Below are 27,864 nucleotides of genomic sequence, written 5' to 3' on the forward strand. Positions count from 1 at the left end.
CAAAAGCTATGGATGTTGGCCAATTGAAGTTCTGAAGATTGCGATTTTTTTGGGGGTAATGCACCAAGAGATATGTAACAAAGATGGATACATGGAGCTCGGGCACAGATCTGATATAATCTATTTGAATGATGGGACAGGATTAAGGGGCTGAATGGCTTACTTCCGTTCCTGTGTACCATTTTGTAATTAGTTGACATTATTTGCCGTTGAAAGGCCTCAGCCTTCCACAGCCGGAAAGGCTTTTATTTTATGTTTTAAGATTCAAGTGGAAAAATAGTTTGCACTTACTATTGTTACAGGAAATATGGAAAAGAGATGCTGCCCTGCAAAAGACAGAGGCTGATCTTCTGCAGTCCCAAGTAAATCTCAAGGAGAGGGAATCAGAGGTAGAAGATTTGGACACCATCGCCAAAGGCCTCCAAGTGGGAATGCAGGAATTACAGAATCGTATGAAACAGATTGATAAGGAAAATTCAGCATTGAGGACAGAAATCCAGCAACTAAATCAGGAGCTGCAGGATATCCAGCATCAGTACAGGGAGAAGGGTAAGCATTTACGTTTAAAATAAAATACAGTAGAGATAATGGTGGTACTTGAACTGGACTAGTAATATAGAGACCCGAGGTAATGCTCTGGGGCCATGGGTTCAAATCTCACCATGGCAATTCATGAAATCTGAAATATAAAGCTAATCTCAATAATGGTGACCATGACAACTATCATCAATTGATATGAAACCCATCTAGTTCACTGATGTCCTTTACGAAAGTGATGTGTTGTCCTTACATGGTCTGACCTGACTGCGGATCAAAAATAACGGTGTTGATTCTTAACTGCCTTTTGAAATTGCCTAGCAAGCCATCTTGGACCTGATGATCTACATCCCAGAGTGTTGAAGGAGGTGGCTGTGGAGATAATGGTTAAATTGATTATCTTTCAAAATTCTATAGATTTTAGAATGGTGTCAGTAGTTAGGAAGGTAGCAAATGTAACTACTATTTAAGAAAGGAGGGAGCGAGAAAACAGGGAACTTATATGCCTTTTAGCCTTACATCAGTAGTGGGGAATATGCTAGAATTTATTATAACAGATGTGATAACTGGGAACTTACAAAATAATGGTAGGATTGAGCAGAGTCAACATGGATTTATGAAAGGGAAATCATATTTGACAAACCTGATGGAGATTTTTGAGGATGTTAATAGCAGAATAAATCAGGACAACCAATAGATCTGTATTGCATTTTCAGAAGGCATTTTCAGATAGGGTCCCAAAAAAGAGGTTAGTAAACAAAATTTAGCACATAGTTAGACCTCATCTGGGGTGCTATATCCAGTTCTGGGTATCTTACTTGAGAAAGGATGTGAAGGCATTGAAAAGAGTACAGAGGAGATCCATGAGAATGATTCCAGGGATAAACAACTGTAGCTATGAGGAGTGATTGGAACGGTTTTTCTTGGAGAAAAAATGGCTGACAGGATACTTGGTAGAGATATTCAAGATCCCGATGGGTATGGACAGGGTAATAGTGAGAAACTGTTCCCACGCTAGAGAGCATTAAGAGATAGAGGGCTCAGATTGAAAATAATTGACAAAAAGGACAAAAGTAATGTGAGAAAAAATGTTTCACCCAAGGGCTGGTTGGAGTCTGGACCAAACTTGCTGAGAGGATGGTGGAGGAAGGTTCCATCAAGGTATTCAAAAGGGAATGGGATTGCTATCTGAAAATAAAAAAGATTGCAAGACTATATGGATAAGGCAGGGGAGTAGGACACGGTAGAATGCTCCAATGCAGACGAGATGGGCTGAATGGCTTCCTGTCAAGATTCTGTGATTCTCTGATTCCAGGATGGGATTGGGGGTAATATCCTGACATGGATTGAGAATTAGTTAACAGACAGAAGACAGACGGTAGGGATAAACGATCATTCTCAGGTTGTCAGCCTGTGATTAGTGGGTAACCACAAGGATCAGTGTTAGCCTCAACTAATCACAATCTATGAGCATGATTTTGAGCCCGCGCTCGCTGTCTGCGGGATCGTTGGCATGGGTGGAATATCCGGCAAAACATGGGGAAACCGTTTCTTGCCGGAGAGATCACATTTCCCAATTTTCCCCTAATCCTGTTCCAGGGGGTAGTGCCAGGAGCGGGCCCTAGTGGGTGTCCCATGGTGGGGATGCATTGATGTGTTGTGCAGGGCGAGTGTGGGCTCAACTTCCCTGTTATTGGTGGGGTGGGGTGGAGGGGGGGTACGTGGGAGGGTTCAATACCTGTGGGGGTGGAATAGAGAGCAGAATGCCAGCGAGGAGTTTTGGGGAAGGGGGGGGGTACATGGAGATCCCCCAATACCTCCATGATGGGGGTTGGCGGCTGTTAGACAGCAGTGCTTATCGGGTCACCCTTTAAGGATGGTGCTCCAATTTCTTTGGAACTGGTTGCTGGCTCTGAGGTCCCACTCCACTAGAGCGATGGTGTAGACAACGGCCACTCATTATTTTTTGTCTCAGAGGCTCAAGGTTTCACGAGAAAACTGATCTGTGCAACTGGAAGGTTACATGCCAGTTTTCTTTCTGAGCCTGACACTTTGCCAAATTCTGGTAAGATTCCAGCCCTTATCACTGATTTGGATGTGGGGATTGTAATACCTCAGGAGGCCCAAGAAGGTAAACTCAGAAGAAGTTTAATTTGACAACATGTTAAGGCCACAACTCGGCTTACAGTCCCAAGGATCCAATCAGGACTACTGTTCTCGCTGGTCCCAGCCAGTCCGGCTTTTATGAGGCGATTTTTATGAACCCAGTTGATTGGCCTACGCCTACTAGCACGGGAGCTCATATTGCATGAGTCCCTCGGTAAGGTCAATTAGAATGACCCCGTGGGTCGCGTGAGCGTTATTACAGGGATTGAATGCAATATTTACGGGTTTGCTCATGACACAAAACTAGAATGAATGTGAGTTGTGAAGAAGATGCAAAGAGGATTTACACAGGCTAAGTGAATGGGCATCAGTATGGCAGTTGGAATGTAAAACAGAAAAATGTAAAGCTATCCACTTTGGTAGGAAAAACTAAAATTGAGAGTATTTCTTAAATTTCTTGAACGATTGTGAAGTCTTGATATCCAAAGGGTCGTGGATGTTCTTGTTCATAAATCATGGAAAGCTGATGGAGGCCTGGAGCAGATTTCACATCCGCTTCCAGACTCGCCAATAGCACTTGCCCAACAACGTAAAAATTTAGGCACTGGAGAATTGTGTACAGTTTTGGTCTCTTTATCTAAGGAAGGCTATACTGGCCATAGAGCGAGTATGATGAAGATTCATCAGACTGATCCCTGGAATGTCAGGTCTGTCCTATGAGGAGACAGGGCCTGTATTCCCTGGAGTTCAAAGGAAGGAGAGGCGATCTCATTGAAGTACACAAATTTCTCACAGGACTCAACAGGTTAGATGCAGGAAAGATGTTTCCTTTGGTTGTGAGGTTCCAAGTCTCAGAATAAAAGGGGCACCGCAGTAGCACAGTGGTTAGCACAGTTGCTTCACAGCTCCAGGGTCCCAGGTTCGATTCCCGGCTTGGGTCACTGTCTGTGCGGAGTCTGCACGTTCTCCCCATGTGTGCGTGGGTTTCCTCTGGGTTCTCTGGTTTTCTCCCACAGTCCAAAGATGTGCAGGTTAGGTGTATTGGCCATGCTAAATTGCCCTTAGGTGAGGTGGAGCTACAGGTTTACTGGGATAGGGTGGAGGTGTGGGCTTTAGTGGGGTGCTCTTTCCAAGAACCCGTGCAGACTTAATGGGCCGAATGCCCTCCTTTTTTGGAGGTTCAGCCATTGGTTATGTTCAAAGTAGAGATTGATAGATATCTAGATACCAATTACATCAAGACATATGGGGATATTGTGGGAGGATGTCATTGAGGAAGATCTGCCATGATCTTGTTACATAGTAGAGCAGGCCTGAGGGACTGAATGGCCTCCTGTTGCTCCTATGTCCCTGTGTTCCTATGATGTGGAGATGCTGGCGTTGGACTGGGGTGAGCACAGTGAGAAGTCTTACAACACCAGGTTAAAATCCTACAGGTTTGTTTCACATCACTAGCTTTCGGAGCATTGCTCCTTCCTCAGGTGAAGGAGCCTGTGTTCCTAGGCTGTTTAGTGGATATAACTTTCCATGTATAGATTCAAAATTATCTGTAGCATGGAGTAATGTTAAAAAGTCATTAGGCAGACCTTAACTTTCACCAGAGACATTAATTGATGGTCGCAATCGGCCACCTTCAGTGGAATGGAAATTTGACGATGTGTAGAATGTGCCACCCACCATCACTGCCAGTGTTCACCCAGTTGCAAAAGTTACATTTTGTCCCTTGATTTCAGACTGAGTTCATTTGCTGTTGTAGTTTCACCTATTTAATGATACTCATTTGTTTGATATGGACCTGGGAAATGATGGGAATATGACAAAATGTAGGACTGTGAAAAACAATCTGTTGTATCAAACAGCCATTTCTGGAATGTAATGGAAGTGCTGAGAAATTAATGATATTGGATAGAAAATTTATCACATTGATGGTGGAATGTTATCACAAAAAAGCTTTTTACAGGTAACAATTTTTTTCTACTGTTGCTGAAGAACAATTGTATTCATTTCTATGTCTTTCACTCCTTCTCAAAATGCACTGATAGATACAGAGAAAAATTAAGAAGTAATTAGAACTTGTGTCACAATGAAATTGTTTGACACTGTTAAAGTTCTTAAACAAACAGGTAACTTTCAAGTTGCATTTTGAGGTTGCTATTGTAAAGATTATTTAAATCTACAATATGCACTTCTGATATCGATATTATATATGATGTGGAGATGCCGGCGTTGGACTGGGGTGAGCACCGAAGTTTTACACCAGGTTAAAGTCCAACATGTTTGTTTCAAACACTAGCTTTCGGAGCACTGCTCCTTCCTCAGGTGAATTCTAAGATATTATGTAGGTATTGCCTAGACTGAGGTATCAACTGACATTTAGCTGTTAACCATATGGCTGCATAGGCATGGGGTTCCTCAGTGACGTAGAGACTCCACAGGCCTATAGAAATGAAAGGCGGGATCCAGATCTGAAATTCCAGCCAAACTTTCGAACAGATCCCATTTTCAGTGGTAGGGGAAGGAATTGGGGGATGACACATAAGAAGGAAACCCAGGCTCAACAGGGGCATTTGAACTCAATGCTCAGTTCAAACAGACCCATTGTTTTTGCTGCAGGAAAGACTTTAACCTGCAGTCTAGTCCACTCCTCTTCAATCTAGTCCACTCCTCTAACATACCCAGTACAATTTAGCCCACTCCTCCACCATACCCAGTACCTTTCCCATCACCCATGACACCTTTCCATGCAATCGCAGAAGGTGTAACACCTGCCCCTTTACCTCTTCCATGTTTAACATTCCAGGCCCAAAACACTCATTCCAGGTTAAGCAGCGTTTCACTTGCATCTCTTCCAATTTGGTCTACTGCATTCGCTGCTCCCAATGTGGTCTCCCCTATATCGGAGAGACCAAACGCAGACTGGGTGATCGCTTTGCTGAGCATCATCGGTCTGTGTGCATTCAGGATCCTGACCTTCCTGTTGCTTGCCATTTTAACAAAAGACCCTGCTCCCATGCCCACATGTCTGTTCTTGGCCTGCTGCAATGTTCCAGTGAAGCGCAACGCAAACTGGAGGAACAACATCTCATCTTCCGGTTAGGCACACTACAGCCTTCCGGCCTGAACATCGAATTCAACAACTTCAGATGATCAGCCCCACCTTGACCCATTTGTTTTCATTTCATTTTAACTGTCTTTTACCATTTCTTTCTTTCTTAATATACATTTAATTCCCCCCCCCCCACAATCTTATCCACCTTTCCTGCACCTTTCTCCTCTTTGCTTCCCCCTTCCCCTCTCCCCACACCTACAGTTCATCCTCTGACGTTAGTTTCCCTGCTGTTTGACCTTTCACATTTTTTGTCCTCTCTGGGGACTGCCATTAACACTCTTTCCCCTTGGTATCTGTGGCCATTAGCACCCGGTTTCCCTGGGTTTCTGTGACTGTGACTCATCTTTCATTCTCACTCCACAGTATAAATGTTTCCCACTTTCTCTGTCTGTTAGCTTTGACAAAGAGTCATTGGACTCGAAACGTTAGCTCTTTTCTCTCCCTACAGATGCTGCCAGACTTACTGAGATTTTCCAGCATTTTCCCTTTCGCTTTAACCTGCAGTGTTTGCGTCAGAAATTTTTAGAATGGACATAAGTCCTCTTGAAGCATTGATAGGATATGATGCTACGATCGCTAGCTGAATAAAAGAAGTTTCAGGAGTTGCAACAGTTGTTTGTTGACATTTCCCCAAGGGCTATTGTTATGTCATTAGGAATGTTTGTCTGCTTTCCACAATCTATAATTATCTCAGCAATGGGTCCTTAATTCACAGTTTGATTGATAATTCAGAGGTTATTAAAGGATTAGCTGTCTTTGATGAGAGGTTCAATACATGAGGAGATTTTTTTAAAATTAAGGGCTTTCATGAATGTGGGTGTTTTTTAATATAGTGAAGGCTGTAAAAGATGTTTAGAACTTTATTTTATTTCAACTCAGCATGGCTACCAAGATCTTTCTATGGTGAATACTGGATGAGTTGGCATGGAGAATAGTGTAAGGGTTAGGGTGGTCAGTGGCAGGGAGATGGAGCATGAGTTGGTATTAAACTGGCATGAAGGTTATGAGTGGGCACGAGGAGTTGGGGCATGGCTTGGCATTAAATTGGCATGTAGTAAACATGTGAGGTGGGTGATGGGGTGTGAAGGATGAGGGTCAGAGGGGACAATGGAACGAAAATTTGTTCTGATGAGGCATTTTCTGATAAGGCAGATAGTTTCCCAACTTGAACTATTGATATTGGCAGCAAAAATCCTCTCCTACTGTAACCCACTGGGATAAAGCAGTGACACCTGGGAAATTATTGATGCTGGTCCGGCCTGATCTAGCATATCTCAAAATGATATTCCGGTTTGGACCAGTACCAGTCATTTCCTAGTTTTACTGCTTTTACCACAATTCTTTATGAAATGTAGGCATTATAAATCAACTGATCAATAAAACTGAGGAATTTTCAAATATAAATATTTTAGATCATTTTAGATCAAATGTGTGATTGTGCTGCGAACATTGGAGGAATGGTTCTCTTGGTTCACCTTATGTACAAGGACTTTTATTGGGCTTGTTAGTAGAGATATCCAGTGTTCCACTGTCTGTTTGACGGCTGGCAGCTGTCTACTCCCCACAGCATCAGAAGCTGAGGTGGAGAGGATTGGGACTGTGACAACAGTCCCCAGAGTCTGAATCCCGGGAGTCTAAGACCAAGTAAGCGCGAGGGTCTCACGGCTGAGAGACACAAGGGGGTGAGCAAAGGGAGGTGAGGATGTTAGTGGATAGAGTGTGGGAGGGAGCACCCGCTGAGGCCAGACCTTGTTGGTGAGGGTTGGTGGCGGTCAAAGCTGAAAGGAGGCCGTTGATGAAGGCGCCCTCAATCTCCCACCTGAGGTCTGAGTAGGGTAACTTTCTGGGCTTCACTCACTCTCTCTCTCTCTCTCTCTCTCTCTCTCTCTCTCACTCTCCCCCCCCCCCCCCCCCCAACTCCACACCCCCTCTTCCCTCCCCCTCATTTTCTGCTGACGAGCAGATCGGGGCGCCATTTCGTCAGGCTGCCCAGATCTTTCCACTCCCCCTTTCAGCCCCCCCCCCTCTGTTTTCAATCCCCCTCCCCCGCCACCCTCAGGGTGATCCCCAGGGAACACCCCTCATCCACTCCACCTGGGCCTGATTCTCAGCAGTGCCAGCCTGGCACCCTGTCAGCTCCCGACCATTTTGGCAGTGTGAGGATGCCTGGATGGCACTCCCAGGGTGCCAGTCTGGCAGTGCCAAGGTGCCTGGGTGCCAGGAGGAGTGCTAGGGTGTCACCCTATCCTGCACCTGACCACCCGGGGGTCTAATGGCCTGAGGTACCATTACGACTGGTCCACATTTGTGGAAACCCGCACTAAACGGCACCCTGGCACGATCTCTCAGGTTGGACCGTTAGGTCCCAGGAGCCAGGAAAATCCTGAAATGCATATTTAAATGAAAATGAAAAAAAAAGAAAATCGCTTTATTGTCACGAGTAGGCTTCAATTAAGTTACTGTGAAAAGCCCCTAGCCGCCACATTCCGGCACCTGTCCGGGGAGACTGGTACGGGAAATGAGTCTAATGGCTCATTTAAATATGTAAATCTGGATCACACCCAGTGAAGGCAAGATTCAAATCGCAACATCTCGTGTGATTTTGTTAAATCTTGCTAGGCGTTTTGAGTATTGGCAAGCGCGCGAGAAGCCTCTTGCAAAATTCAACGGCCCCCTCCCGACACCAAGTCGGGCACGACAAGGCCGCTAAATCATGCCCCAAGCCTCTTTATCTTCTCCTGATAGATAAAACCTTGCATTTCTGGTATCATCCTTTTTGTATACTCTCCAGAATGCCTGGATCTACATCCTTTATATAATGTGGAAACCAGAACCGTTCACACTGCTCTTATTGTGGGCGAACCAAGATTCAATGCAAGTTTAGCGTGACTTCTATTTTTTTGGTTATTTCTTTAGAAAGAAAACCTAGTTGGGTTTTAATGGCCTACTGACCTGACCTGCTACTTTCAACTATTTATGTATTTGTACCTCCGTTTCCTTTCTCCTGGAACCCATTTAGATTCCTATATTCTGAGTAAAATGTCCTTGTTTTTTTAGAAAATCAAAATAACTAACTTATTGGTTTTCATAGAATTTCATAGAATTTACAGTACAGAAGGAGGCTATTTGGCCCATCGAGTCCGCACCGGCTCTTGGAAAGAGCACACTACCCAAGGTCCACACCTCCACACTATCCCCATAACCTAGTAACCCCATCCAACACTAAGGGCAATTTCGGACATTAAGGGCAATTTAGCATGACCAATCCACCTAACCTGATTGTATGTTCAATCTGCAATTTTATTAATGTTGTCTTATATTTCTTGTTGCTGTCCTCAATGTCATCTATCCAGCCTCCAATTTGGTATTTTTCGGAAATTTAGGAATTGCCCTTTTGATTCCAAAGTCCAAAGTGTTGGTATAATTTTTAAATAATACGGTCCCCACGCTAACCTTTTGGACCCATAGGGTGCGATTTGACAGGAAATAAACAGAGTCCTGTTGACTGCACATTTAGCAGAGTGTTTCTCGGTGCTGCCAGTCCTGAGAACGGCCTCACTATTAAACAGGACTCTGTTCTTTTTTTCAGGTCTTGGCAAGGAAAGCCCTGTTGAGGCCGCGCATACCTTCGTTTCCTGCGCTGAGGAGCTCCGCTCGCCAGTACAGGAAGAGAAAATGGCGCCTCGGTCTCTTGACCCCTCCCCTCCCCAAAGTGACCTCTGGACCCTCCCAACCAAATGATTAGGGGGCCCTCACACACCCCTCACAAGGGCAGGGCACCCCCAGCAAGGGCAAGATGGCAGCCTGACAGTATCTCCTGGGCACTCTGGACCAGTGCTAAATGGCGCCGAGCTGGGGTCTCCGAGGCGAGGGGATTCAATCCCGGGTGCTGGGTAGATCCAGCCTAAATGCTTACTTGAGTATGTAAATTTGGGCCCTGACCTTTGTGAGTGGGATCTAGATCGCAACTTGTCGCAAGATCCCGAGGAGTTGGCCGTTCGATATCGTCCAGTCTTTGCTTTCTGCCTCACCGCCAGCTGGCTATCCATTTGTCTATGGCCAGTACAGTAGCACAGTGTGTAGCATTGTTGCTTCACAGCGCCAGTGTCCCAGGTTTGATACCCAGCTTGGGTCACTGTCTGTACGGAGTCTGCACGTTCTCCCTGTGCCTGCGTGGGTTTCCTCCGGGTGCTCCGGTTTCCTTCTACAAGTTCTGAAAGACGTGCTGTTAGGTGAATTGGACATTCTGAATTCTCCCTCTATGTACCCGTACAGGCACAGGAATGTGGCAACTTGGGGCTTTTCACAGTAACTTCATTGCAGTGTTAATGTAAACCTACTTGTGCAATAAAGATTATTATTATCTGGCCTCTGACTCAGCATGCACTAATCTTATTGATTTGTCTATTAAGTGGTGCCTTATGGAAATCTAGGGGCTGGTTTAGCTCATGGCTAAATCGCTGGCTTTGTAAGCAGACCAAGGCAGGCCAGCGCGGTTCAATTCCCGTACCAGCCTTCCCAAACAGGCGCCGGAATGTGGTGACTAGGGCTTTTCACAGTAACTTCATTTGAAGCCTACTTGTGATAATAAGCGATTTTCATTCATTTCTACTGTATTGTCCTTGCATACTCTCTCTATAAATGTTTCAGTGAGTGTCATAATATACATCTATGTATATAATGGAGTGCAGACAGGCAGTGATTGACACACAGAATGACCAGTAAGCACACAGAACAGAGCAGCCAATCACCAGACAGGACACTACCACTATAAAGCCAGAGGGTACTAGGTTTCCTGCTCTCTTGGGACCCAGCCACTGAGACAGTCAGAGTCCATGAGCTAGCCAGTGCAAACACCATGCGGTAGCTAGTAAGTTTGGTCAGGCTAGTACTAGGTCTCCAGTCAATTCAGTATAGTGTCAACCCACAGTTGAACATGTATGTTAGTTAATACGTTAAATAAAATCGTGTTGGATCTTATCCAGCCTTAGAGGTCTGTCTCTCACTACACTGCATCAAGTGCAGTCCACATCGACCCAACCTGCTAACACATCATGGAACCACGGAGTGATACTGAAATTTGACGGACCTACCTCGAGTGAATCAGCGTTGACCAGCAAGCAGCCATCTGGTGACATGGAAAACGTCCACCCTCCTCCGCAACTCCGCATAGCAGGCAACCTCGGCGCCAATTGAAAGATCTTCAAGCAAAAATTTCTCCTATACATCGAGGCCACCGACCTCGAGGCCGCATCGGATGCCAGGAAGATCGCACTATTTCTCTCCACAGCGGGGGACCACGCCATCCACATCTACAACTCCCTTACGCTCACTGAAGGCGAAGACAAAACAAAATTTAAAACAGTCCTGCTGAAGTTCGACAGCCACTGCGACATTGAGGTGAATGAGAGCTTTGAACGGTACAGAGGTTCCAGCTGAGGCTTCAGGGTAAGGATGAACCTTTTCAGTCCTTTTTGACCCATCTCCGCATCCTCGCGCAGTCATGTAACTATGACTCGACAGCTGATTCCATGATCCGGGATCAGATAGTTTTCGGGGTCCACTCCGAATTCACTTCGCCAGCAGCTCCTGAAAGTCAAGCAGCTGACCCTCACCATCGCTATCGAGACGTGTGTTGTCCACGAACTTGCTAACAATCGGTACTCCCACATCAGGTCAGCAGAGACTGCAAAGCGCGCCACCCACGAGGCAGAACAGGTGCAGGCCACCGCACAGATGCAGGGCCTAAGCATCGACGAGAGTGGCCGTTTCGCGCGCTTTTCCCGGGCCCCTGCACATGCGCGGGGACCGAGGGGACGACGAGACCGACGACCAGACCGCGCAGGTGCGTACATCATTCGACCGCACTGCGCATGCGCAATGGCGCACGGAACGCGCTGACATTGGCGTCATGACCTGTCCGAATTGTGACTCCGCCCATTTAAAGCGGCAATGTCCGGCAAAAGGACGCCAGTGTCTACAGTGTGGCAAGCTTGGCCACTATGCAGCCCTTTGTAGATCTGCTCCACTGCTCAGCAGCCAGCGATCCCAGCTATGGCGCAGAAGTGTCCGTTCAATACAGCAAGGCATGCCAGATTCCGATCATGACAGCCCAACAGACCTTGATGCTGAGTGCCTCAAGTCCCCATACCGGGTGGGCATCATAACGAAGCATGCGCTGCCTTTCTCCAAGATGGCGAAGCAACTCTTGATCCTCAGCGTGGATCCCGACGAAGAGTGGTGTGCTGTCCTCACAGTTAACAAGGCTCACATCCGGTTCAAACTGGATACCGGCGCATCGGCGAACCTCATCTCGAAATCCGATCTCAACACCATCCGTGTCAGACCAAGCATTCTTCCACCGGCCTGCCAGTTCCTTGACTACAATGGCAATGCCATAGCTGCCAGTGGCTCGTGCCAACTAGGGGTGTCCAATAAGGCGATTAAAGCGACCCTGCGGTTTGAGATCGTCGGACCTCACAGAGCATCCCTGCTCGGTGCTCGGGCCTGCAAGCTCCTGAATCTGGTTCAGCGAGTCCACACCATGTCATCGTCACAGGCGACGGCCTCACCTGATGAAAACTTCCAAGCTGATATAGATGACATCATCACGCAGTACCACAGTGTGTTCGATGGAATGGGCACACTCCCATACCAATACAAAATCCTGCTCAAGCCGAACGCCACCCCTGTAATTCATGCACCACGCCGTGTGCCGGCACCCCTTAAGGACAGCCTCAAGCAGCAATTACAGGACCTCCAAGACCAGGGCATCATATCAAAGGTCACAGAGCCCACAGACTGGGTCAGCTCCATGGTCTGCGTCAAGAAGCTGTCAGGGGAACTTCAGATCTGCATTGACCCCAAGAATCTAAACCGCAACATCATGCGGGAGCATTACCTGATACCAAAACGTTCAGAGTTGACCAGTGAGATGGCTCATACCAAATTCTTTACGAAGCTGGACACCTCCACGGGTTTTTGGCAAATTCAGCTGGACGCATCCAGTCGCAAGCTGTTCACGTTCAATACCCCGTTCGGTCGCTACTGCTACAACCGGATGCCCTTTGGCATCATCTCTGCCTCAGAGGTATTTCACCGCATCATGGAACAGATGATGGAGGGTATCGAGGGGTGCGAGTGTATGTTGACGATGTCATCATCTGGTCCACAATTCCCCAAGAACACATCGCTTGTCTCAAGCAGGTATTCCAGAGAATCCATGAGCATGGTCTCCAGCTCAACAGGGCCAAGTGCTTGTTCGGTTAATCCGACATCAAATTCCTTGGTGACCACATCTCGCAGAAAGGCGTGAGGCCAGATGCCGACAAGGTCTCGGCAATCAACGCCATGAAGACCCCAGAGGACAAGAAGGCGGTCCTCCGCTTTCTCGGGATGGTCAACTTCCCGGGAAATTCATTCCCAATATGGCGTCCCACACCACGGCCTTCCGCCATCTCTCAAGAAGTCAACGGAATTCCAGTGGCTGCCCGTGCATGAAGAGGAATGGCGTGAGCTGAAAGTGAAGCTCACCACAGCCCCGGTCCTGGCGTTCTTCGACCCAACCAAGGAAACCAAGATATCCACCGACGCAAGCCAGATCGGCATTGGGGCAGTGTTCCTCCAACGAGATGACTCCTCTTCCTGGACTCCAGTGGCATATGCCTCCAGAACCATGATGCCCACTGAGCAACAGTACGCTCAGATTGAGAAGGATTGGGCCTCCTAACGGGAATAGTCAAGTTTCACGACTATGTTTATGGCCTGCCAAAATTCATGGTAGAGACGGACCACAGGCCTCTAGTCCACATTATCCAGAAGGATTTAAATTACATGACACCTCGGTTACAGCGAATTCTTCTTAAGCTACGCGGCTATGACTTTGAACTTGTCTACACGCCAGGCAAAGAGCTCATTGTTGCAGATGCCCTATCCAGGTCCATTACCACACCGTGTGAACAAACTGACTTCATCTGTCACATAGAAACACAAGTGCAATTGTGTGCCACCAACCTTCTGGTCTCTGACGAGCGGGTGATCCAAATTCGTGAGGAAACGGCCAAGGGTCCTCTGCTACAGCGTGTGATGCAGCACCTCACAAATGGCTGGCAAAAGGGACAATGTCCCCAGTTCTACAACGTAAAGGACGACCTGACGGTTGTGGACAGCATCCTCCTGAAGCTCGACAGGATCGTGATTCCTCAGAGCATGCGAGCTATGGTGCTCGGCCAACTCCATGAGGGTCACCTTGGGGTCGGGAAATGCCAACGCAGAGCTCGGGAGGCAGTCTATTGGCTGGGCATCAGCCAAGACATTGCCAACACAGTCCTCAACTGCCCTACGTGTCATACATTCCAGCCAGCTCAACCCAAAGAAACCTTGCAGCAACATGAGATGGTGACCTCTCCGTGGTCCAAAGTCGGTGTCGACCTTTTCCACGCCAAAGGGGGGTGACTACGTCCTCCTGGTTGACTACTTCTCCAGTTACCCAGAAGTGATGAAACTGTCCGACCTCACGTCAAAGGCGGTAATCAAAGCCTGCAAAGAAATGTTCGCCAGGCATGGGATACCGCTCACGGTGATGAGTGACAATGGTCCTGCTTTTACAGCCAGGAATGGTCTGATTTTGCAAGGTCCTACAACTTCCATCACGTAACCTCCAGCCCTTACTACTCGCAGTCAAACGGGAAGGCCGAAAAAGGGGTCCATATTGTTAAGCGGTTGCTATACAAGGCTGCAGACTCAGGCTCCGACTTCAACCTGGCACTGCTGGCATACAGGGCAACCCCGCTGTCCACTGGGTTGTCTCCAGCAGAGATGCTCATGAATCGCACTCTGAGGACCACGGTTCCAGCCATCCATGTTCTAGACCTTGCCACCTCGCGGTCGTACAGAAAATGCAGCAGTCTCAGGCCCAACAGAAATCCACATATGGTGCTCATGCCACGGATCTACCCGAGCTGGTCCCAACTGATCATGTTCGTGTACAGTTGTCTGATGGTGGCTGGTCCGCCACAGCTGTGGTGATCAAGCAAGTGGCCCCGAGATCGTTCCTTGTCCGCATGGCTGATGGCTCCCTACTACGGCGCAACAGACGGGCACTGCGTAGAGTTCCACACCCGCCACCTGACCGAAGTGCCCCGCCGCCCACAATGCTTCCTCCAGACGTGCCCTACCACGAGGCCACCTATCTACCAGCAATCCTGCCGGCCCCTGCGACCACCGCGATGGCAGCGATCCCGCCTATCCAAGTGCAGGCGGCCCCTGATCCAGCCCTGTGGCGATCAACAAGAATTCGTCGCCCGCAACAAAGACTAAATTTATAGACTGAACTTTTGTACATTTTGTGACCTCATCGTTTTGACCTCTGTAAATATCGTTTCATCTACCTTGTACCTGCACTATCGACACCTTCCTATGTATATAAGTTCATTTTGACACATTTTGTATATAGTCAGGCACATATACATATCCATACGCACAAGCACCTTAATATTTATTATCTAAAAAAAAGGGGAGATGTCATAATATACACCTATGTATATAATGGAGTGCAGACAGGCAGTGATTGACACACAGGATGACCAGTAAGCACACAGAACAGAGCAGCCAATCACCAGACAGGACACTACCACTATAAAGCCAGAGGGTACTAGGTTTCCCGCTCTCTTGGGACCCAGCCTCTGAGACAGTCAGAGTCCATGAGCTAGCTAGTGCAGACACCATGCGGTAGCTAGTAAGTCTGGTCAGACTAGTACTAGGTCTCCAGTCAATTCAGTATAGTGTCAACCCACAGTTGAACATGTATGTTAGTTAATACGTTAAATAAAATTGTGTTGGATCTTATCCAGTGTTAGAGGTCTGTCTCTCGCTACACTGCATCAAGTGCAGTCCACGTCGACCCAACCTGCTTAACACATCAGTGAGATTCGTCAATCAAGACATTAACTTTTCCAATTCAAGCTAACAATTCATTATTTTTGTTCCTGGATGTTTTTCCATTTTCTTCTTTGGCATGCATTCCATTATTTTTCTTACCAGCCCCATTTAGAGCAATAGTGGCTAAATAGATAATCACACCATTACAGTAAACCTTGTAAAAATTCCAATGGCAAAGAATGCAAAAGCAAACTTATGGAAAGGTTGGGTATGACTGACAGCAGTTTCTGTATTTCTGCACTTAACTTCTCATCTGTGATTGACAGAAATTGCTGTTAGTTTTACCCAGTAATAATGGCAAGGGCTGACAGAATCACTGTCATTTGTGCAGCAAAATCCAGGCTGATGTAGCTCAAGTGATCTTATCTCCTTTTGCTAGTTGCGAGTTCTACTACATTTCCCTCTTTGTGGTTCAAATTTTTAAAAATAACTGGAGGTTGATCACAACATTTTCCCAGCACGAACATATCTTTGCGGCTAAGTTATTACATGCAGTATTGATCTAAAATTGTTTTGCACAGGAAACTTTTGTTCAAAAGGAATTTATTTTTCTTTATTTTTCCTAATTCATAAGTGCAGCTCTCTGTGAATTTTACCTGTGAGAAAGGCAAGGTGAAAACATCTAAGAAATTGCCTCTTAACAAGAATCTATTGATCATCCTAAATCAAAATAATATGTTTGACAGAAGATTACCATCCAGTTTCAACATTAGGTACATTGTGTAATAGCCCCGGGCAGTTGTAAGTCTGCCAAAGGGATTGTAAATAAAGCAAGCTGCTGTTGCCTGCGCCCCAACCAACGAAGAAAGAACAAACAATTTTAAAGAAACTTACTTAATATGTCAAATTTGAACTGTTGCTTGATGAGTTTTTCAAATTTCTCTTTGTCTTAAAGGATCAGGGTTTACTTAAATAATTTTGACAGTTATCTGTCTTGATCACAAAGATTACTGCATCCAAAGAGTTATTTTGAAAATTGAGCAGATCAGAGGCTGGGTGAGATCATGGGATGTGGGCATTATTAAAAAGTGCAACATTTCTTTTTTTTTAAATTTAGAGTACCCAAATAATTTTTTGCAATTAAGGGACAATTTAGCATGCCAATCCACCTAGCCTTCACATCTTTGGGATGTGGGGGCGAAACCTACGCAAACACGGGGAGAATGCACAAAGTCCACATGGACAATGACCCAGAGCTGGAATCGAACCTGGGACCTCAGCGCCATGAGGCTGCAGTGCTAACCACTGCACCACCGTGCTGCCCAAAAGAGCAACATTTCTAATTGCCCCTGAGAAAGCGGTGTGCTGGTGAGCTTCCTACTTGAATCCAACTGAGTACATTGTATTAGTTGCACAGTAAATGTTTTGCTTGCATGCAGATAGCGGGCATTAACTGGGGATTCACTTTTGCCCTTACAGATGAACACAGACTGAAATTGCTGTGGTTGGGTTAGAAGGTGGATGTTTGTAATCTTGGAAATAAATGCTTATAAAAGTGTGTTGACTCCATTCTATTCTTCACTAGCTGGCTTTCTGAATTGTAACATGGTAGATAAGTATGGCTGCTTAAAGGTGAAGGTTCTAATTTTTGTTTCGGACAGAAAACTAAAATCGTAGTGGGCATTGTGGAAAAAGGCAGAAAGCAACTACAACTGTAAATTATCAGGGTATGAATACCTTCTTATGATCCTGGAGTCTGAACCATATGACTCGTGGAAAAATTAAATGGATATGTAGACAGCAGTTATGACCTTACCAAAGAGAAAGCTATGGCCTTGGAATTGTACGCCTCCTACAAGAAATACAAATCATAACTATTTTATGAGCTGAATGCATGTAAGTTAGATAGGAATGAAGATTTGGATCTTTTATTGCAGTTCATGGATGAAATTTACAAGAAAGGTGACCTAAGAGGCATGGGCAGACTTTGCTTTATTTCAAGAAACGGATCCTATCCATGGAAGGATATATCATGGACTTTAACATATTGTATAAAAGATTTGCAAAATTCAATTTGGTGATCCTTTGATCAGTACTAATTTTGAAATTACTTATTTGTGCTAAGATGTCGCAAATGGACAGGTTACCTGCCCTAACTGGTTCAGTTCTTGGAGAGGAACACCCTGTTGGATTAGATGTTTTCTGCTTTGAAATGTTTCCTGGGAAGAGTTATTATCTTCAGCCTTCATGGAGCAAATGGTACATTCAGCAGCGAAACAAATAATAGCGTACTCAATCATTGCCAGATTGCAAAATGGTCCAGATATTGGGCTCACGCTACAATTCACTGGAAGGATTAAAGACAGGCAGAATGGGGATGAAAAGTACTTTTAGTAGATCTGGCTATTACAGCAGAGGACAGAATTGCAACAACAACAATAGGCAAATGCATCCCAGGGATGCCAAAGGAACAGTTACTAGGTGCTTCAGATGTGACTTGGAAGTATCTTTATGTGGTGGACTACCCCAAGTGGAGAAGCTGAAACTTGAATTGACACCTGCCAAAGAGAATGTAGGTTGAAGACTATGGAAACTAAAGAAATGTGGATACAGCCTGAATGATGCGCCTTTGGCCTTAATGCTGTTTCGAAGGTGTGGTATTTTTCAGTGAGATCTGTTTTGCTGAAAATAGGCTGTGTTCCCTAAAAGTAGATTGTATAATTTTCTTTAACACATCTTCATGATGCATGTTGGTGATTTCTAATGGATTTTGAGAAATGTATGATTAATAAGTTTAGAGACAAATGTAAAATTGGGAGTCAGCCTTGCAAAGTTTCAAATAAATTGGTTTAGACATTAAAGTAGGTCTGGAATAGTTTTAGATCAACAATTCTATTTAGAAAATGTTCCTCTCATCCCAGTCAATCACACTGTGTCATCACAGAAGGATGATGTTATATCTAAAGAGACAGCAGTTGAAAATCCTGCTTGGTCGGTTGTGCACTCTGTAGATCAGATGCTGGTACTATCATGAAACACCCAAAGCTGAAAATTTTCCAAGAACAAGTAAAACATTTGAAAATAAATCTGGAAAAATGAGAGCTCAAGTTCCCATCTGAAACCCTGGCTCTAGGAGTAGCAATGGATATGGGATTCTATTTGCTAAAAGTTTTAAGTGCAAATCTACACAATGGGCATACTTTAAGATTGTATACCCAATGATGTTACGTACATAATCTTTCATTGTGGGATAATATACACTCTAGTGCGAGCGAGAAAAAGTTATAAATTCATATTGCTGACTTATAGCTGAAGAGAAAGGAAGTCTCAAAAGTTAAATGCGTGATGCAAGTTATTAATTGTTAGGTTTGATTACAAAAGAAATGCTTATGCAAAAAAATTGTTTGTGGTCCGAGCGGAGAGGTATCTTGCAATGGTAAACTTTGTATACAATATTGAGGCTTTGATTTAATTGAGGAGATTTTGACTGTGCACATAAACTCTAATCTATATTTAAAGAGAGAGAAGGGAATTTGTTAAGTGTATATTAATTGTGTTTAATTGAATGCAGGTCATGGGCATTAACTGAGGATTCACTTGGTTTCCTGCAAATAAACACAATTGGTTCAACCTAAAAGAGTACAAATAGACACAGAATGAAGTTGTTTTTTCGGGCATGTATACTGGTGATGTGGAACTTTGTAAATAAATACTTTGAAAAAGCTGTAAAGATTGGGTCAGGTTCTGCACTCCTCCAGCGGGCTTTCCTGAATCATAACAACTTGCTAAACTGTTTCAGAGGGTAGCACATTATGAGCTGATAAACTGCAAGCATTAGACATTTCTGAACCTGAAACAGCAACACAACTCGAGAGCAACAAAGCAACTCTACAGATGGTGGAAGGCTGACGTCCATTAAAAAATTGAATGCGGGCTCGGAGGCTGAGTCCCAAGTCATCTTCAACACCTTCACTGAGGCGTACGAGAGCATGGGCCTTAGCCTTAACATTCATAAGGCAAGGTCCTCTACAAACCTGCTCCCACCAACCCCCAGTTATCAAAATCCATAACGAGGCCTTGGACCACTTTCCATAACGAGGAAGCCTACTGTCTTCAAGGGAAGATATCAATGATGAGATTCAACACTGCCTTCAGTGTGCCAGAACAGCCTTCAGCCCCCTGAGGAAGAGAGTGTTTGAACACCAACACCTCAGACCTTGCACCAAACTCATGGTCAGTAGTAATACCCACCCTCCTATATGGCTCAGAGATGTGGGCTATGCACAGCAGGCATCTTAAAATCCTGAAGAAGCACCACAGTACTGTCTCCACAGGGTCCTGCAAACCCATTGGCAAGATAGGCACAACAATGTCAGTGTTTTGTTCAGGCTAGTATCTCCAGTATCAAAGTATTGACCATGCTCAATCAGCTTCGCTGGACAGACCACATTGTCTGCCTTCCTGACACGGTGCTCCTGAATGTCCACCTCCATGACAATGGGATTAAGTGTTAGTGTAGGAGGATGGAGAAAAACGGGGTTGTTCTATCTGCACATCGTGAGGCTTCAGGTAAATTAGGCACGCGGTCAGTGAGGGAGGGAGTGTCGAACTAGGCCCTGTAGTACAGGTGTTGCAGCACCATCTTGTGGTCCCAGAATAATGGCATCTTGCATAAAGAAAAGTAAGATCGGTTCTGTGAGCAGGTATGAGGCAGTGTTTGAAAACCACTAAGCCGGGTAATGGGCTCCTTCTATGGGACCCTCATATATATTAATGATCTAGATCTGCCGTGTGCAGGAAGATGGGATTAGAAAGAGTATCTAGGTGTCTTTGGGTCAGCATGGATAAGGTGAGATGAATGGCCAGCTTCTGTGCTGTATCAGTTCTATAGTTCTACCTTGGTGTGCAAGAGACAATTTCAAAGTTTGCGGGTCGCACAAAACTTGGAAGCATTGTAAACTCTGAAGAGGACAGTGTAGAACTTCAAAAGGATACAGCCAAGTTGGTGGGGTACGCAGATAGATGTCCAATGAAGTTCAATGTGGAGAAGTGTGAGGTTAAGCATTTTGGTAGGAAGAACATGAAGTGAAAATATTAATTAAGGGATAAAATTCTTAAGGTGGTGCAGGAGCAGAGAGATGTGGCTGTATACGTTCATAGGTCATCAAAGGTGGCAGGACAGGTGGAGAGAGCAGTTAATAAAGCATAAAGTAATAGAGATATAGAGTACAAGAGCAAGGAGATTATGCTGAACGTATACAAGACACCAGTTAGGTCTCAGCTGGAGTATTGTGTTCTGGATGCCACACTATAGGAAGGATGTGAATTGGACAGAGTGCAGAAGAGATTTACAAGAATGATTCTACGGATGAGAAACTTCAGTTATGAGGAGAGGTTGGAACTGTTCTCCTTTCATAGAAGCAGGCTAAAATGAGATTTGATTGAGATGCTCGAAGTCATGAGGGGGTTGGACAGAGTAAATAGGAAGAAACTGTTCTCACACGTAAAAGAACCAAGAACCAGAAGGCACAGATGTTAAAAAAAGATTTGCAACAGAAGCAAATGTCATGTGAGAAGAAAAAAAATTACATGAGTGGTTCGGGCCCGGAAGCACTGCCTGAACCTGTGGTGGGAGCAGGTTCAATTGATGCATTCAAGGGGGCATTAGATAATGATTTGAATAGAAACAATGTGCAGGGAAACAGGGAAAAGGCAGGAGAATGGCACTCCGTCATGATGTTTGTTTTGAGAGCTGGTGCACACATGATGGGCCAAATGGCCTCTTTCTGCAGCATAAATATTCTGTGAGTCTTGGGATGTACACTCACTTGTTGGTGGCGCTGCAGTGGGCAGGATCCAGGTCCATTACAAAAGAGAGACTTAATTGCCCAGAGAGCAACTCAAAGCCAATAATTTCATTCTACGCTGTTAAAGGCATAGACAGAACCCAATAGTCTCACATCAAAGTCTCAACATCTGACCTTATACTCTAAGGTCAGAATACAGCCCAGGAGTGTGAAGGCAGTAGTGAAGGCATCACATTTGCTGCAAAATCAGTGGTGTATTTGAAATGTACTCTCAGAGAGAAGCCAGATGTATTAGTGTATACAGGGCCCAGTGCTGCTTTTCTCCGAGACCTCATTCAACAGAGGAGGTGAAGGAGGGAGAGGTGTCGGCGCCCGCAGCTCCAGCAGGTGGCATAAGCTGTGGTACATGGCCAACAGGAGGCTGAGCATGAACAGAAGGGTGAGGATCATAGAATTTACAGTGCAGGAGGCCATTCGGCCCATTGAGTCTGACCTGGCCCTTGGAAAGAGCACCTTACTCAAGCCCACACCTGTACCCTATCCCCGTAACCCAGTGGGGCGATCTGGCCCCAGGGGGTGCCCCCACGGTGCCCTGGCCCGCAATCGGGGCCCACCGAACCGCGGGCGGGCCTGTGCCGTGGGGGCACTCTTTTCCTATGCATCGGCCGTGTCAGCCTCCGCGATGGCCAACGCCTAGGTGAACCTCCCCCCCCCCCCCCCCCCCCCCCCCCTGTGCATCCGGCCAGCAGAGTCTGTTTGGCCCCGGCTGGCATGGCGCCAAAGGCCTTCCACGCCGGCTGGAGGGGCGCAAACCACTCCGGCGCCGGCTGAGCCCCTGAAGGTGCGGAATCTTCGCACCTTTGGGGCGGGCCAACGCCGGAGTAGTTCACGGGAGAATCCCACCCGGGGAGAACGTGCAGACTCCGCACAGACAGTGAACCAAGCCGGGAATCGAACCTGGGACCCCAGAACTGTGAAGCAACTGTGCTAACCACTGTGGTACCATGCTGCCCTGGAGAAGAGACACAGACTGCGGAGATGACTCGCCTTATTGTCAAAGAGACTCCAACTTACAATAGTGTGAGAATTCGTGCGAGGCATGCATGTGAATGTCCAGAGACCTCATACAGCGAGATTCTCTGTGTCCCCCCCCCCCCCCCCCCCCCCCCAGCACAGCGTGTTTCTCGGCATCAGGAGGCGACTCCATTGGCCAGCAGCAGTATATTCTGGCCCTGCCACTGTTAGTGGGATTTCCTATTTAAGCCACTGCACACCGCCGAAAATCCCACTGCAGGGGTGGGCCATCAGCGGGACCAGAAGGGACCAGCATGGCGTGAACAGCCGGAAGATCTCACCCATTGTCTCTCTCTTTGCCACTCATAATTCCTTTTTCATGTCCCCTCTGAAATGTTCAGCCTGGTTCTCACTTATATTACCAACCTAACCCCTGTCATACATGCCCTTTTCCTGCTTCATTTTATTCTCCATCTTTTGCATTTTCTGGGAAGCTCTGGCTTTGTTCTACATTTGCCCTCATGGGAATGTACCTCAGCTATACCTGAGCCATTTCCTCTTTAAAGGCAACCCATTGTTCTCTTACTATTTTGCCTGCTAGTCTTACACTCCAATTACCCTGGGTCAATTCAGTCCTAACCCCGCTGAAATTGCCTATGCTTCAGTTAAGTATGTTTATTCTAGATTGCAAACTCACCTATCTGTATTAGTAGTCCAGGCCTTTGGATTACTAATCCAGTAATAAAATCACTTCGTCACCATACCCATATGCAAATAGCCTAATGTTCCAGGCACATGCTCTGCACAATTGCACAATTATTTATTTCTGTTGCCTGGCGCATTTTAATATCCAGCATATTCAAACTATCAACCAGTTTTCTGCAAGCCCTCGTGATAGTTGTACAATCTTTAATAAAGATAAGCCACTAGCATTTGCGCTCAATGATTTTTTTACAATCCAAGTCATCTGTGTGATAACGTAAGGTAAAAATTTAAACATTTCTGTTATTGCTGTCTCAGATTAATCATGGTTGATGTATACTCATTAGTTATATGCTTTTTCCACAACAAAACAGTGCAAGTGTTCTAAAGATATTTGATTTGGTTTTTGTTGCATTTCACACTTATTCATTTATAAATTAATTTCCATTAACTAACTTACTCCAAACATGAAAGTTCTTGTGGCTTTTTTGCCAATAAATTTCAATTGAATCTGAGAGATGAAATGAAGGTTGCAGCAAATTAGAAACTGGCCCTTTTAGATGCTATGTAGGCTGCATTCGGGTAAAAGTTTAATGCAAACTTTTTATTTTCAGCTGTAAACAGAAATGGGGCTTCGTTGTTGTACTTTAAGGTTCTGCATTTGGAAAAGATACTGTTGGTTTTACTGTGACCCAGAAACATAGCGCCATCTATTGGTTTATTCTCAGTGTTAGTTATATGCAGCATTTTCTTCTTGGGAGAATACTGATAGCGAGGAAATTCTAGACATCAGAGAAAACCTGCTGATCTTGGCAGAGCTGGATATTGAACCCATAGTGAAAGAACTTAGCAAAGTTATTGACTTGCTTACCAAGGGAAAAGCTCCAGATGTTAATACTGAACGTCCTGACGTCATTAACCACGAGAAACAGCTCTCCTGCATCATCTGCACAAACTTTTCTGACTGCTAGAGGGAGGGGCTTGTGTTCTCGGGTAAGCTTCATGCAAAGATTGTGACCCCATACAAGAACAAGGGCAACTGCAATGATTGCAACAACTATTGAGAAATCGCCCTGCTCAGTACCGTGCAAAACATATTTGCCCATGTTGCCCTTGTCAGATTGCAAATCTTGACCGAATGCATCTACTCCGATTCCCTTGTGGTTTTAGAACTGGAAGATTTACAAGTAACATGATGTTCACAGTCTAGCAACTGCAAGAGAAACTCCACGAACAAAGGAGACCACTATATATTTCCTTTATCAATATCACCAAGCATTTGATTATGTGAGCAGAGATAGCCCATTTAAACTGTGGGAAAATTTGGCTTCCCACTGAAGCTGCTCAATTTGATCTCTTTTCATGACAATATATCACTATGTTTTGAGATCCACGGTGGGATTAAAGAGAATTTTGTTCTGGCACCAGCACGCTGGCATATTCCTTTCTTTGCTGCTGTCACATGCCTTCAGATTATTGACAGAAGGTGTCTATATATATATATATATATATATACAGTATATATATATATATATATATATAGAGATATCAAAACCGACAGAAAGCTGATGAACTTACCTTGTCTGAGATCCAAGAGGTATGCCAAGTCATCATCAGAGAGTTGTTCAACGCTGATTATGATAATAATCTTTATTGCCACAAGTAGGCTTACATTAACACTGCAATGAAGTTACAGTGAAAATCCCCTAGTCGCCAATTTCCTGTGCCTGTTCAGGTACACAGAGAGAGAATTCAGAATGTTCATATTATTTAACAGTACGTCTTTCTGGACTTGTGGGAGGAAACTGGAACACCCAGAGGAAACCTACACAGACACGGGGAGAACATGCATACTCCGCACAGACAGTGACCCAAGCTGGGAATTGAACCTGGAACCCTGGTGCTGTTAAGCAACAGTGCTAACCACTGTGCTACCATGCCGCCCAGCACATGATGCACCAGCATGCCAAGATGCATGGAGTGGATGACTGATATGTGCCAGCTGGTGGTTCTCACTGACTTTGAAGCTGTCTGAATGGGCTGAGGCAGGCAGTAATAAGGTTGGAGGGGGTGGCATCAATGCATGTCAGTCCTGTGGCCATGTCTATCCCTCCATCAAGACAGGTGGGGAATCCTGTTGTTCTGCTGGTACTGAGGTGACAAGGATGACCATACGGTTATCTCAGCTGGACCCATGCACACACACACACACACACAGGCAAAAACACACACGAGCAGTCTGCCTCACTCTCATCCTCAACAAAAACAGGAACACCCCATGAATGTGGCTGAGGGTAAAGAGTACTGGCTCAGTGGTCTCACTTTGTGCCTCACTTGAGAGACCTTCGTTACGGGTGGGATCAGTTACAATGATTCAATGCAATGAAAAGGTTAATGATTGGAGCCATACCTGTGTAAAGTAGTATGGCAGTTAGAGACTTGTGTTCCTAACAATGCAAGGAGGAGAGGAAACTCTACATTTCATGTAAATCTTGGAATCACACCCATCCTCTGACAATATTGTATTTCTGAGCTCCTTCGCTTCCAGTACAAGTGGGCCCTCAGGGAAAACAGAGCTAAATTAATGCTGCCCAATGATCACTTTCATCCTGCTTGATGCATCAAGATCTCAACTGGATATGTGGAGGGCATTGCAAGGCTGATGATTCACCCTGTTTTTCTACTTCCTCATCCTCCGAGGAAGTATACCGTTCCTCCGCTTCCCCTTAATCAAGGTCCAAACCTCCCTGAAGGCTCATGTCTGAGGAGTGCAGCACATCACGACAATTCCCAAAATCCTTGAGGGAGCATCCTGGAAGAAGCCTATCATCCCCTGACCAGTGTCCTACCAGAGGTGAAGTCTTGCACCTAAGTAATGACTACTTTGGCAAGGAATAGAGTGTCCATGGGAACTCTGCCAACCAGATAACTAATGCTTTCAGGACAGAAGGGGACAAATCAAGTGAAGAAAATAAGAGCAAATTTGACTTCTGTTTGTGTATTTGCATCCAACATTAAAATCTTGAAATATTATTACATGTAATTATTAGGGAAGTATACAAGTGATTTTAATATTAAAACTTATTAATATCTAATTGTAGCTCAAGAGCTTGCAAGGCGAGAGCAGAAACTCATTTTAATGGAGTCAAACTTACAAGCTACGGAGAAGCAGCTAAATGATCAAATAGCTGAGATAGTTCGTCAGGAGCAAAAGCAACAAAAGTTGCATACTGAAGTAGAAACACTGAAAGAGCATCTTGACACTACAGAGGAAGAGATGAACAATTACAAGTGAGTTTTTCCTCCTTTACAACTATCTTTCTGATGTGTAGATTTTGATGCGATAAGGCTTTAATGTTTTCACCAAGTGACAATTGTTTATTTTTCTCCTTAAGTAAAACATCATAGTTTATATCAATTCCCTAAGCTAATTCAAATTTGCAGCCTTTGGGTAAATACTTGAAATCTGGTTTGATAATACAACAACAATGTGTATTTGTATGGAGCCTTTAATGCAATAAAATGCTCCAGCGTGTTTAACAGGTGTATTATGAAGCAAAATTTGACGCTGAGCCACTTAGGACGGATGGCCAAAAGCTTAATCGAAGACATATGTTTAAGAAGTATCTTAAAGAAGGAAAGAGAGGTAAAGAGATTTAAAAAGGGAATTCTAGAGCCTAGGACGTGAAGGCACAGCCACCAGTGGTAGAACAATTAAAATCCAGGACACTTAAGAGGCCAGAATTCGATGAGCTATTCGCTAAAAGTATTGTAAGTAATTTGGGTAAGCCTTTCAAACTATTCTGGAACTAGCTTAAAATACTAATTCCACAACATTATGTTTACCTGAGAGGTCAGGGACCCTTTATTTAATGTTTTACTAGAGTCATTAGATGAGTCCCTTGACAAGGAAAACTGTAATATAGCAAAAACAGGTTTCAATTAGATAATGATATCAAAAAATAATATTTCCGGTTGTTTTACAAATTAATACTGAGTGTTGAAAAGGACAATGAGCTATGGAAAAAGAAATCAACAGAGGTGACCAAAAGATAGGTCAAAAAGAACATTTTCAGATGTTTTCTGAAAGAAGAGAAAGAAACAGAGAGGTAAAGTGGACCTAAGAGAGCAGGGTGAAGGAAACTGAAGGATCATAGTTATTGTGTCAATTGATGACCAAAGCATGGAAAAAGATTTCAGCAAAGGAAGGACTGAGGTATATCTCAATGACATACAATACTGCAGAAATTGTTAAACTTCGCCTCAGTTTTAAGATTTTCCTCCTTGTTGTCAAATTTCTCCGTGGCCGCACCTCTTCCAATCCTGTAATCTCATGCAGATCTACAACCCACCGAGATATTTGTATAATTGTTGCCTCTTGAGAATCACGGAATTTAGTTACTGTGCTATTGACGGGCGTACCTTTGATTTAACATCAGTCGGTGAATGGAATTTGCAGTAGGGTCAGGCATTGAGAAAGTTGACCAGCGGACTGGGTCAGCCAGCAGGAGGGTCAGGGAGACTGATCAGCAATGAGCCAGCAGATCAGAAAGTATGATTGGCAGCAAGCCGGAGGATTGAGGATGCAAGGAGCAGAAGAGGCGACAAGCGGGAGAGATGGTGAGCAGGTGGTAAGCAGAAAGAATTAGCAAATTTCTTTTATGTTTTTCAATGTATATTATTTTAAAAGTTTTTGCATTTACAAATATA

General features: G+C 45.0%; 1 protein-coding gene across 6 annotated transcripts in view; it reads left to right on the forward strand.

The window, feature by feature from the left end:
* LOC119972633 (putative leucine-rich repeat-containing protein DDB_G0290503) overlaps positions 1-27,864 on the forward strand; it is a 590,251-nt gene that overhangs the window by 367,803 nt on the left and 194,584 nt on the right. For all 6 annotated transcript variants that reach the window (XM_038809653.1, XM_038809656.1, XM_038809657.1 and 3 more), the window contains 2 exons: positions 303-549; positions 26,256-26,445. In XM_038809653.1, the coding sequence (XP_038665581.1) occupies positions 303-549; positions 26,256-26,445 (437 nt within the window). The remainder of the gene's footprint in view (positions 1-302; positions 550-26,255; positions 26,446-27,864) is intronic.

The sequence above is a fragment of the Scyliorhinus canicula genome, chromosome 10 (assembly GCF_902713615.1).
Source record: "Scyliorhinus canicula chromosome 10, sScyCan1.1, whole genome shotgun sequence".
Lineage (NCBI taxonomy): Eukaryota > Metazoa > Chordata > Chondrichthyes > Carcharhiniformes > Scyliorhinidae > Scyliorhinus > Scyliorhinus canicula.